Source organism: Abramis brama, assembly GCF_963993115.1.
Source record: "Abramis brama genome assembly, chromosome: 7".
Lineage (NCBI taxonomy): Eukaryota > Metazoa > Chordata > Actinopteri > Cypriniformes > Leuciscidae > Abramis > Abramis brama.
In genome coordinates, this window is record NC_139969.1 from 17,884,158 (window position 1) to 17,897,463 (window position 13,306).

Sequence of the window (13,306 nt, forward strand, 5' to 3'; positions counted from 1 at the left end):
ATTGTACTGTTGTTTAACAACATTCCGACTGTTCAGCTGATGAAATGTCTTTCTGAAAAAATACTTTCAGTAGACAACAATTTTTAAAAGTTGAGTTGTGAAAAGTTTGAAATCTGACCTTTATACAGTGCGTGCCATTGGCTAAATTCAATATGGCAGCTAACCTGACTAAGATCTATACATGACAACTGCTCCCTCTGTGTCAGTGGCTGTGCGAACGCAGATTTGAATGTTCGCAGTGATCAAACTTATCAAAGGTTTAGATAGCTGAATCGTTGTCGTTTAGGAATAAGATCGTGTAGGTTTTTGAATTGAGATTGTGATCGTGCAGCTCTACACTGCACATTGGTAAACTGTGAGTAATTGTGTTTATTAATTGGGCGATTAATCAACTGGGTTAATTAATCGACTGCTCTTTCTTGAGTCAGTTTGATTTGGCTCTGATTGAGTTAAGTATATTTCAGTTATAATGTCTCTGTAGCTTACATATAAAAGTAATTCTCTGTCAGTCAATGCTGTAAATTATACAGGGACACTTCAAACATTAACAACAAATAGTTGTGCTGCCTTTTTGGGGGGGGGGGGGCAGATTTTTTTTATTCTTTGATGAATAGAACATAACTTGATAATTCATAATAAATATTTTATAAATATACATTATATAATAGAAATGTTGTAAAGACTATTTAAATAGTACTGTACATCTGTTAAAAATTTGTAATGTATTTTTACTATGGGGCAGTTGAATGCTTGATTCTGATTGGTTGACGGACATTCTAAGGTGTGCAATTATTTTCAGGGAAACGCACGGCTAAAGGAGTTCCAGGCAGGTTTTGATCGCACAACAGTTCCATATCACCTTGCCAAATGATTTAAGTTATTTCAAAGGTCTTTACAAACCACAGAAATAAAACCCACAACGGCACTGGCTGAGCACGTGGTCGCATTACCACCTCGGGTGTGCATTATTATTCTAATAATTCAATGGCCCGTTGTCAATTATTCCTCACATAAAATATCTGCTATGCTAATACATTATGGTTCTTAGACTATCTATTTGGGCCATTTTTAAAAGTTTCTGTCAGCTCATAAATTGAGAGCATCAAACACTCTGCAGGTCAGAATGCCTTGTTTTCCATTTAAATAGTGGGGCGGTGAATGACAGAGGGGAATACCAGCATTTCTGCTCATCTTAGGCAACTCCTCAATTCTTGGAGAGCTTTACCACAAAAATGCAGAGCAGCACGTTTGTATCTCTTTCATGTCGTGTCATGCAATGTGTTCATCTCCACCCCCAGACCCCTGAGTAGGGTGGTCCCCTCAGGCTGTTTGCTGGTCTTGAGTGACACTGGCACTTTAGCTAACAAGGATTGCTTGTTTTCACATCTGGAACATCTGGAATGGGTCTCTCTCCAGCTAAAAGTGTTACACAAACCATTTTGTTCCAAAATTACAGCACAGCACAACTCCTGTATGTCAGTTAAAATCAGTGCTCTATGGGCTGGCTACCTTTTTGATGGAGAAAGGTGACCTGACGCCACAGAGTGAGGCTCTTCTTTGTACCCAGACAAAACGTTTAGTCCTGTCTAGGGGGCCCAGTATGCATCTGGGGTTAGTGTGCTGAATTGAAGCACCATTCTTGATGATAACTGTATATCTGAAAAGCTGTACCTGGATATAAATCTCTGATTCATTCAGGTATGCACACAAGCCATTCACATTTTCTCTCTGTTAATCCTCAATAGGACGTAGAAGAGAAAATTGAGCATTCAGGGTCAGGTTTCCAGAGATGAAAGTGGTTCCACAGAACAACTCATTAGATTTCTTACATTATGCAGGAAGAGGTAATACAGCTGGAAACGTATCTGTGACAGATGCAGGTTAGGGGATGAAAGGGCAGGAAATGAAGACTGTAATGTTTGTTTTCATTGGAAAAGCTTTTATGTGGGCTCATGTCAGAAAGGATTTTAAAGCACTGAGTGTGAGATTATATCAGCTGTTTTTTGGGGCACAGTGTTTCCTGATATTTGGTAAAGTTTCCAAAAACAGATTCTCAAAACATTCTTTATAAACTTCACACAAGACAGACCCCAAACCCAGAACTTAACACCACAACTACATTTTGACAGTGGTTTATATTATTTATGGGTAGTTTGATGCATTCCACTAGATTTTTTTGTCTGTGCTGCAAGTTCTTGATTGGCTATAAAAAGAACTGGCTCATAAGTTATTTGTTCAGTAATCGGATTACACTGGTGGTCACAATGTATGTTGTTGATTCACTTAAAATTGGCTCATAAGAGTCTTTTGTTCAGCTGGAGTACACTAATCACAAAGTTTGATTTTGATTAATCTAAAAGAATATGGTCATAAAAGTAATTTGTTTGGCAATTGGAAAAAAATTTGATTTTTTTTATAACCAACTCAATAGTCATTTGTTCAGGAATCAAATTACACTGGTCATAGTGTATGTTTTTGAGTCACTTAAAAGAAACTGTTCATTAGAGTCATTCGTTTGGGAATCGGATTACACTGATTTCACTGTATGTTTTTGATTAACTTAAAAGAATCGACCCATAAGAGCCATGTGTTCGGGAATCAGACTTTGTTTGGTCACTTGAGGGCTGCGTCCGAAAGCTGCAGCCGACTTGTTGCCTCGCTGGCCTATCAGTCAATGACTTTGCAGGCAGTGTTTGCGCACGAAGGTTCCTCACGAAACTGATTTCGGACAGCGTTCTGGGGTAGCGTAATGGTTTAATGATCTACAGCAAAATAGAGCAAGCTTTGGAGAAAACTAAGTGAATTTTTAATGACTAAAATAGTAATTTCTTGCTAGAAATGACATAAGTGAAAAACGTTGATCAAAAATGTACATTTACACACAAACTGACGACCAGCCGCAACTTTCAGATGCCATCTTTATTTTTCTAGCTCAACTGTCACAGAATGGAAGCACAGGATTCTGGAATATCAAAGGCAGCGAAGGATACATCTATGCTGCCTTCAAAAATCGATCGGATGAAGGTATCTCAGGAGACAGGAAGTGAAACTAACATTGCATTCGGACGTGCCTTGATGCCTTCCGACCTTGGAATGCGTCCTCCGAAGGCAGCATTTATCAGTTTTCGGACGCAGCCAATGTTTCACACTAGATTCTGTAGCGGCGTCGTGCCGCAGAACTGGACGTCGTTCCATTCCCATTTTTTTGGTACTGGTTCTGTATAAAATTGGACTAAATTAAATGGTTTTAGAACATTGCGATAGTTTTAGGGCATGCTAAAGTAGACCTAATGTCAACAACCCTTATGCATACTGCATTTTAAACATTGATTTAAAATGCGCCATGGCTAATAGACCATAATTTGATAAATCCTATTAACATTATATATACGTCACTGGAGCACGCTGAGGTACAATACTTATCCATAAAAGGGTCAGCCGCCTTTGATTGCCCATAATTTGTAGTCGCCAGCTGGGTAGAAGGATACTCTGGCTCTCAGAGGAACTTGAACGTTTTTTTATTTGTTTTCAAAGACATTCCTTGTCTGTTTGTGCGGCATCTAGGGAATTAATTAACTCCAAATGTAATTGGACATGTTTTTGGTGTCCTTGTGTTCTCTGCCTTACATAACCCAGCTTTTCTGTGCTCTGCCATTATCAGTAAAAGTGTCATAAAACTAGTTCTGTTTTACTGTTGCCCTGAGGTTGTCCTTTTAATGGTCACTATTTAACCTCTGAGCCTGGAACACAATGGCGAATGACAATCAATGCGCTTGTAATACCAAAATAAACTTAATTTTTTAAGATGAGCCTTCATAGACTTAATAGGATATTGTAATCAATCAAGCACATTATTTGAGCTTGAATTGCTACTTGATACTATTTAGCATAGTAAACATTATAATGACTCTCTAACATGTACAGCTTATTCTACTCCTATTTTATCGTTCCTTGAATGCCCTGACAAATGAAAAAGCTCTTTGTTGAAACCTACCAAACCGTATTATCAATTTGTAGTCATGTTTTTAAATCTGAGATAGTTAAATCCATCCAAGGCCTTTTAGAGTGCAGCTGTATCTCAGCGTGACTGGATCATGTTGTGTCTGTCTCCAAAACACATAGCTTGTGTTCAATGATCAGCAGGAGGGGAGCAAATTCAGGCTATAAATATAGAAAATCAAAATATGAAAACCCTGGACGGTTTGTTTTCCTTTAGACAGTTGTGATAATAAAAGGTCTGGTTCTGTCCAAAAAAGGTGGAGACTTGAGGTGTTTTGGGAGCAAACAGCAGTGTGCCCTCTTCTGTTTTGTGAGCTTCATTTACAGCATTACAAAGACCAAAATGGCCAAGAATTTACAGGCCATTCAAAGTCTGTGTTTTCATTCTCGCTCATCGCAGCCCAAACCACAACGTGCACCATGGGAGAGTTGTGGAGAAGGGGGCGTTTCTTTCCAGAAATACAAATTTCCTGTACTTACAATACCTAGAAGTTGATACTAAAATATCACATTTGCAAACATTGTAGAAAGTTGTGCAATATGAAGTAAATATTGCAGATATCACTGGCTAAATGGTACTTTGTATGAACTTGGCAGCACTAAAACTCTCTTTCCACTCTTTCCTCTCTCTCTGGTTTAGGTCAGTCAGGGAAATGTCCCAGGCATTGAGAGTGCGTACTTGGCCATGGACACTGAAGAGGGGGTGGAGGTGGTGTGGAACGAAGTGCAGTTTTCAGACAAGAAGGTTTTCAAGTCCTTTGAGGTAGGACCATGCTTGTTTTCCAACATCAGTATTCTGGGAGGGATACTTGGCATGCTACACCACAAACATCTGTGATATGTTACTGTATTGGAGCGTCATCATTCTGGAATGGTGGTACAGTGACAGACAAAATGCTTGAAATGTAAAACCAAGTGTGTATGTACTTTGTGTTATGCAGGAGCGGATACGAGAGATGTTTGAGAACCTTATGCAGGTGGAGCATCCGAACATCGTAAAATTTCACAAGTACTGGCTGGACATGAGAGAGAGCAGAGCGAGGGTGAGTCTCAAAACACACCTGATAAAAACAAACGCTTCTGTGAACTTTGCCCTGAATTCAGACATTCACGTTTTCTTTCCATTCGTGCCACACAGGTGATTTTTATCACTGAATATATGTCATCTGGAAGTCTCAAGCAGTTTTTGAAGAAGACAAAGAAAAACCACAAAACTATGAATGTGAAGGTGAGACGTTTCATTGAACATTGAAAGTGAAAAACCTTCATGCAGAAAAGCTGGAGGACTACACCACCTTCTGGCAGAAATATGACAAACACTTAACACACTGGTACTTTCTGTGTGTGTCTCAGGCATGGAAGCGTTGGTGCACACAGATACTTTCTGCACTCAGGTAGGACACTGAGAATTCAATATTATCTCAGAAAATCATCTGCAAATATGCTGTGAAAGCTGAAGTGTGTAGGTAAACTAAAAATATTTTCCCAGCTTAATATACAGAGACAGTTATATGTAGGTTGATTTGTACAAAAGTGTAAACACTGTGGCTCTGTGGCTCTCAAAACATTGCTTGTTTGTTTGAGCATCTTGACCATTCTAGCATAGCAACACTGACTCAACCAATGGTGCCAGTTTGGGGGCGGGGCTGTCTGTTTGTTTGGCCAATGGCAGAGTAGGGGAGTGTTTGAGGAAAAAAGTTTCATGGTGCTAGAAGTTACACACTTCAGCTTTTAAACCAGTACAATTTGTTAATCATAATTTGTCTCTATATAATTTTACTTTTTTTATTTTATTATAAATGCTTTGTTTTTTTTCTTCACATTTTTTAAACATTCAATGTTTTGCAACTTTATATATAACATTTACACTTAATTATATTTACAATAAAATTGTAATGAGAGAAAAATGTTAATGTATAAAAGGTTCATTTGAATAGAAAAATAAATTTATAATGTTTTAAACACGTTTTTTTTTTTTTAATCAGTGTGGGTAATTTGTGGGTACTGACATTTTATCCTTTCGTTCTTTAGTTACTTACATTCATGTGATCCACCCATTATCCACGGTAACCTGACCTGTGACACCATCTTTATTCAGCACAACGGCCTCATAAAGATCGGCTCAGGTTTGACAGTAGTCTTTTACCTTTTATTAAAAGGGTTAGTTCACCCAAAAATGACAATTCTGTTAACATTTACTCGCCCTCATGTCGTTCCAAACCCGTAAGACTTTTATTCATCTTTGTAACACAAATGAAGATTTTTTTTCTTTTTGATGAAATCTTAGAGCTTTCTGTACTCTCCATTGACAGCTACGCAACTGCCACTTTGATGCTTCAAAAAGTTTATAAAGGGACTGTAAAACTAATCCATAGGAATTGAGTGGTTTAGTCCAAATTTTTTGAAGAGACACGGTCGCTTTATATGATGAACAGATTTAATTTAGGCTTGCGGGTTTAGAACGACATGATTAATTACATAATTTTCATTGTAGGGTGAACTATCCCTTTGAGCTCAAAATGATTTGACTTTTGATCCTCTCTAACATAGATGTTTATGTCTCTTCTTTCTTTCACAGTTTGGCACAGGCTGTTTGTAAATGGTGAGTCCACTCTGAGCTCCATATGCCATGTGCACAGGAATGTGGTTATCTCGTCAGAAAGAAAACACGGGCCATACTTAGACTGTTTCTTTTCCTTCCTTCCTTAAACAATGCTTTGCGTATATTGGCCCAAAATCCTGGCAGTTGTGTAATGTACTGTAACTTTTCTTGTCAGCTTTGACAATCTAAGACATAAAGAAAGAAAATAAGACCCACATCCCCCTTCATAGTATTTATTTTGGACTCTAGCCCATGTGCTAGACATTTTATCTATGTATGTTTACTGGCTAAAATTCTTCCATCCATATAATGTTATAAATAGTTTAATTTTAATGTTTAATTTTAATGTCTCCTGTTCCCTTAGTATTTGCTGAGGCGATTCATGGGAATGTGCATCAACATCGAGATGAAATGCGGAACCAGCATTTTTTTGCTCCAGAGTATGGAAGTAAGTATCTGATGCCTTTACCATTTTTACACCTTTTGCAATCTGGAAATGTTTTATTTAACCCTGGAAAAAAAAAATGTTTTTGTTCAACAAAGAAAAGTTGTTTTGCTTACAATTTGTAATCAAGAAATCTACATTAATATATACTATTTCTTCTTCTCCAGTTGCTGAAGATGACTATGCCATCGATATATTTTCATTTGGTATCTGTGCCTTGGAGGTCTGAAAATTAAAATAATAAATATAAAAATAAAATAAAATAATACTATTTTAATCAACACTGAATTATGACCTTTAATGTTGTATTCCACATTCTCCTTTAGATGGCAGTATTGGAAATCCAGGCCAATGGAGACGCTGCAGTTTCGAAAGAGGCCGTCGATCATGCTGGACAGTCACTTGAGGACCCTCTCATGAGGGTAAAAGACTTTAAGCCCATGTTTATAACTAAAACAGCTCTCCTTAATTCTTTTTGTTTAATTGAATGCCTTTATCTCTTCACACTGACAGGAATTTATCCAGTCGTGTGTACGCACAGAAGCCAAGTCGAGACCCACGGCTCATGACCTGCTGTTCCACAGAGTGTTATTTGAGGTCCACTCCTTAAAACTGCTTGCTGCGCATTGCTTTATCAATAACCAGTGTAAGTGGAACATGTAAAAAGCACTGTTGTTCATGCCTTCCTGAAACCATACAGTAATTATGCTTTCATTTTGAAATGAAAATTCTCAGAAATGACAGAAACATTATTTCATTCTCAGAAATGACAGAAACATTATGAATGGCCCAATCATCCAAAAGGGAATTGTTGTTCCATTCCTCTTTGGTTTAAGTCTTAAACTTTATTTTTATTTTTTCCAGATCTCCTTCCTGAGAATTGTGTAGAAGAGAAGACCAAATCTTTTGACCCTAATGGTATCATGGCAGAAATTAATCATCGTGACCGACCTGGAGTCCATCTAAAGTGAGTTTCTCAAACAAAATGTGAAGTGTCTGGTTCTCTTCGATGATTGTTTCCCACGTTTAGACATTTTTCCCAACAAAATTTTTTTTTTTTAAGGTATTCTCACGTCTCACCTCTGGAACTGGACAAATTTCTTGAGGATGTGAAGTGAGTCATGGAAAAGATCAGCTGATCCTTGATTTAGACTGTGTTTGTTTCCATGCTTGTGGATTTGAAACCTTTCCTCTTCTGCATGAACAGAAATGGCATATATCCCCTGATGAACTTTGCTTCCCAGCGGCCACATCCTATCCCCCGCGCTCTTTCTTTGTCGCAGGAACAGATGGAGACTGTGAAGACCCCAACCCCAGAACCACAGGAGACTGAAACCAGAAAGGTTAGAAGAAGGTTTATGTTAGAAGCAGTGTTGGGAGCAACTAACCACAAGTAGTGATGCTATGCCTCATATGAAGCTTTAGGAAGTCTGAATATGTTAGTGAATCAGTTAATTTATGTAAACAGATTTACAGTTCATTTTAAATGTTGTGTTGTATTTTTTTGAAGCAAAATATTAGCCAACAAATGTTTGGATGGGGAAGTGCATGTGTCCAGTTATGACACTGATGATGAGCAAGGATCAATTTGAAAAAGCTGACATTTGTTTAAACATTTCCCAGAAATGGTGATCAGTGCATCTCATCCATGTACAAACAGTATTTTAGTTACTTTTTATTAGTTATTAGTAATACTGTCCTCTTAAAAACCTGGTGTGTTTGGCTTGTTTTCGTACAGGTTGTACAGATCCAATGTAATCTGGAAGCAAATGAGGAAGGCACAAGGAGTCATGTGAGTTTTAATTTTTTTTTTGGGTGGGGGGTTGTAGTTTTACTTGGCTTCTGTAAATATTGTGCATAACCTATCCTTTCTTTCTCTGTAGCTCTCTCTCTTTTTAAAGATGGATGACAGACTTCACCGTCAGCTTAGCTGTGATGTTTTGCGATGTAAGTGATTATCACATTCAAATGTGTTCTTGGTGCATTTTTTTCTTTTCTAAAATAGTTTAGGCAATACATTTTTATTCTATTATATTCAATAAAAATAGATATTTAATAAAAAATAGATATTTTTATTAAATATAAAAATATATTATTATTATTATTATTATTATTATTATTTATTATTTTTTCCCCACAGCTGACAGTTCCAAAGATTTGGCTAGTGAGTTGGTTCACCATGCTTTCATCAGTGAGGTAAGCATGAGTTCTTCTAACCATCAAGCTTTATTATTTATCTTAAGGCTGAAATACGCTAGACTACTTTTGTTCAGATTTTTGCCTCGATTTGCAGTCAATATAAGTTGACAATAGTTTTGGGCAGTTGGAGTTGACAAATTTCACAGAAAATCACATAGTGTATGATGGGTACAGACTCAATCTTTTTAGCTTCAGATTATGATTCCATCCAGTTGGCAGATATCCAAACATGTTTGTTATTTTGAGCTGATTTTAGAACTCATATCATAGTGTATGACGATTAGCGACCGAAAACCAAAGCTGTCATCTGTCTACCAGTAATGATAAAATACAATACAATACAAATACAATAACAATACAAAATTAACAAATTAACACAGAAAAAATTTGCCTCAATAATTGACTCATCAGCACAGATAAAACTGGCCCACTCACCTCTAACTCTCATTGTATTTTGTACAGTCCATACTGACTGCACCTACACACCTAAGAATGATCTAAACAATCAGGCAGTTGAGATTTGGTATATTTGCTCTACATGAGTGTATTGTATAAGAAGTAGGTAAAGTTGGATGCATTATATATCCAAATTTAAATATTTCGCCAATATAGTTTACATTTTGTGACAATATAAACAACCAGATTTGCGATATTTTGCTTTACGTAATTGTACTGTATATATGTGAGTCAAATTAATTGTATGTTGGAGTTTGAAATGGAATTTGGAAGTTTGGAGTTTGGAATTTGTGATGTGGTGATATGGAGGATTATGAAGCGTTTAAGGTTTTGTTTTAATTTATAACATATAGGTGTAGTGACAAGCCTAATTACCATTTAAAGATATGCATCACTGCCATGGTATAAAAGAAGAAGATGCATATAAATGAAAAGGTTAAAATTTGGAACACACCTCCCAACCCTATTTTTAGTCCCCTAGTGTGCAATTCAAAGGCATCTGTGGCAAGGAATGAAAAACATAGCTCATGTAGTTTTGCTTTATGTGTGAATCTGATTGTCTGTTTTTTGTGTCCTGCAGGAAGACAGCGAGAAGTTGGCATGTTTTCTTGAGGATGCATTATGTAAGCATTGGTCAGGGACGTCCACCTCCCCTACTGCCATGGCTGTGATGTACTAAGCCCAGCTGGTCCTAGAATAGACAGACAGTGCTTGAAGACTGGGCCAGAGCTTGAGAAAAGAGAGAGCAAAAGACTGACTAGAGGGAAATAAGACCAAAAGTGCAACATTACATAATGAAGGTCATGACAAGATGGCTTGAGAATAAGCGATGGACCTGGGGAGAAAGCTCGTCACACAGCATGGTACCTGCACAAACTCCAAAGAGCTCAAACTGTTTACTTTAATCTTGAAGTTTAAATTACTGATGTCATTTTACCATGACGAAGAAACACACTTCCATTACTTGCAGAGATTCTGCCTTCAGTGCCAGCATTTTGGGTTGTGAACATTTTTTTTTTTTTTAAAGACAGATTAACTGATTTTTAAAAACATCTCTACAAGTCATCGTGTCTATGGCATAATCCATCCACATCTAGCAAAGGACAAAGTTTCACACAACCTGATGATTTTAGGTTGACAGAGCTTCGGGAACCTCTGAGAGGAGGCTAAGTGTCTAAGAAATATTTGCTGCTTCCCATCAGGCAATATGATTGGAGTACGTTTGTTCTAGACTTAAATGTATTATTTATTATTTTAAACAATTAATACACAGCCTTGGTATACATGTTTAAAAGGAAAATGTATCAATGTTTAATTCTACATTTCTATATTATCTTATTCTGTATGCTTTAACAGGCTGACTTTGAGCAAACGAATGTACGATACAACGGCAAGTGCTCTTGTTATAATTATATATTTTTTCCAACATTTTTTCAACTTCATTTCTTGCTCTTAATGTGGAGTGATTTATACAGAGTTTAAAATGTCTCTGTTCTGAATTGCTTCCATGACACTATGGTGATCTCAGTAGCTTTTCTGATGCAGACGGTAATGTAAACCGTGGCAATAATGCTATCCTAGAATGGTATACTACCGTTTTAAAGTTTGGGGTCAGTGAGATTTTTATGTTATGAAAGAAATGAATACTTTTCTTCAGCAAGGATGCATTAAATTGATCAAAAATGACAGTAAAGACTTGCATTGTTACAAAAAAAATCTATTTTGAAATAAATGCTGTTCTTTTGATGAACTTTCTATTCAAGAATCCTGAAAAAGAAAATCAGTTTACACATAAATATCAAGAAGCACAACTGTTTTCAACAATGATAATAATACGAAATGTTACTTGAGCACCAAATAAGAAATCTTGAGCATTCAGCTTTGCCATCACAGGAATAAATTACGTTTTAAAATATATAACAATAATACTGCACAATATTACTGTTTTTACTCTAGCTTTGATCAAATAAATGCAGCCTAAGTGAAGTCCGATCTGATATTTCCTAGTTTTTAATCAATAAAGCAGAATAGCACTTCATCCAGATGACTTTTACCAAGAAAATAAACTGAGTAGTACTCCAAATCCATTTACTTTTATTCATTTAGCAGATGCTTTTAACAAAAGCGACTGATACAAGCTCAAACAATGAATCATAAAAGCATTCTGAGCAGCTAATAATAGGTTCACTAACACAGGGGTCCTGTTCATGGCTAACAGTGTTATCATGGGATTTTTATTTGCCTTCTTAATGTGAATATGAGCTGATCTTAGATCAGCTGACTGCTCAGAGGTGTTTAACATTTATCTGTTTCTTTGTCGCTTATATTGATTAATGCATTATGATTACATACAATAAACTGACCATTGACTGAAACAAAGGTTTGCTTTAATAAATCCCTCCTTTGGGTATGAAGGGCTGTTATTCTATTAGGCATTTACATATTACCACAGTATGTGTATATTTTATGTCATGTAAAATGAATTATACACTACTTTCTATGTATTCTACATGCAAATGAGAACTTGAACCATGTCAAAGCCAAATATGTACTGGGTGCTGTGATGGCAAGAATGGATACTACATTGCAAGTACAACTTGTCCTGTATTTGATTGACACTTGCATATTCTGTGAAAACATCTATGTTGCCATGCCGTCCAGAGCAATAGTATCTATTTTAGGGATGCTTTCAGTACTGTGCTCTCCAATGACTTTGACTTCCCAATATCCCTTAAATATATATATGCATGTCAGGAAAAGAATGCTTTGACAGAATTTTTCATTTTTGTTATACTGGCATGGAAGTATTGCAGCTTTAGAAAACCATTACAAGAGATTTCTAAACTCTGTTTATTCTTGCAAATTCAAATGATTCAGATGTCATGAAAAAAAAAAAACAGTCACCATCTTCCTAGTGTTATTATGAGACTCAAATGTCTTGCAATGTGATTCATTTGTATGTATATACGAGAGATATATGAATGTACAGTGAGCAGCTTTTAAAATGTACTCTTCCTAATTCCTGGTCTCCTTTCTCATCTGAATCAAATGCATTAACCAGACTTATGTTTTGGGCAGTTTTATTTTATTTTATTTTTTTGTGATGAAGTTGTATACTGTGACATGAAATACTATAACATTAAAATATATTATTAATACTTTAATATGACTCAATTTATTCATGTTTATACATAGAAAAAGTCTGATATATAATGAATGTAGATATACTGAAACATTTAATGGTGCTCTGAGGACAAGGGAATTTTCAGGTCAGGTACAGTCAAAACAAACTTGAGCCTTTTTTCAAGATTTACACATTTCAATTAATAGTAAAATTCCATCAAATTTAATTGAATAATCCTTACATATTGTTCATATTATGAATTAAGAATTTTAAATGGGTTAAAAAATAGACCTTAATAAAACAAGTCACGTGTTTTAACAGTTTTACATTTATACAATTAATTAATTACAGAATGTTTTTATGCATTTGATTTACGTTTTTGATGTTTAATATATTTTGTTGTTCATAATTGTTTTACTGTTTCTGTGCTGAAAATCATAATAGGCTGCATAATGCCAGACAATATATTTATTAATAATAA

General features: G+C 36.0%; 1 protein-coding gene across 2 annotated transcripts in view; it reads left to right on the forward strand.

Moving 5' to 3' along the window:
- Positions 1 to 12,865, forward strand: part of nrbp2a (nuclear receptor binding protein 2a) — a 30,586-nt gene extending 17,721 nt beyond the window's left edge. The window contains exons 2-18 of one of the 2 annotated variants that reach the window (XM_084119974.1): positions 4,640 to 4,762; positions 4,941 to 5,042; positions 5,138 to 5,227; positions 5,353 to 5,393; positions 6,031 to 6,125; positions 6,578 to 6,601; positions 6,966 to 7,049; positions 7,214 to 7,269; positions 7,373 to 7,468; positions 7,560 to 7,692; positions 7,911 to 8,013; positions 8,110 to 8,160; positions 8,254 to 8,389; positions 8,785 to 8,838; positions 8,930 to 8,993; positions 9,187 to 9,242; positions 10,282 to 12,865. In XM_084119974.1, the coding sequence (XP_083976100.1) occupies positions 4,640 to 4,762; positions 4,941 to 5,042; positions 5,138 to 5,227; positions 5,353 to 5,393; positions 6,031 to 6,125; positions 6,578 to 6,601; positions 6,966 to 7,049; positions 7,214 to 7,269; positions 7,373 to 7,468; positions 7,560 to 7,692; positions 7,911 to 8,013; positions 8,110 to 8,160; positions 8,254 to 8,389; positions 8,785 to 8,838; positions 8,930 to 8,993; positions 9,187 to 9,242; positions 10,282 to 10,380 (1,407 nt within the window). In that variant the 3' untranslated portion in view covers positions 10,381 to 12,865. The remainder of the gene's footprint in view (positions 1 to 4,639; positions 4,763 to 4,940; positions 5,043 to 5,137; positions 5,228 to 5,352; positions 5,394 to 6,030; positions 6,126 to 6,577; positions 6,602 to 6,965; positions 7,050 to 7,213; positions 7,270 to 7,372; positions 7,469 to 7,559; positions 7,693 to 7,910; positions 8,014 to 8,109; positions 8,161 to 8,253; positions 8,390 to 8,784; positions 8,839 to 8,929; positions 8,994 to 9,186; positions 9,243 to 10,281) is intronic. The other variant, XM_084119973.1, reaches the window with a different exon arrangement.
- Positions 12,866 to 13,306: the final 441 nt, after the last annotated feature.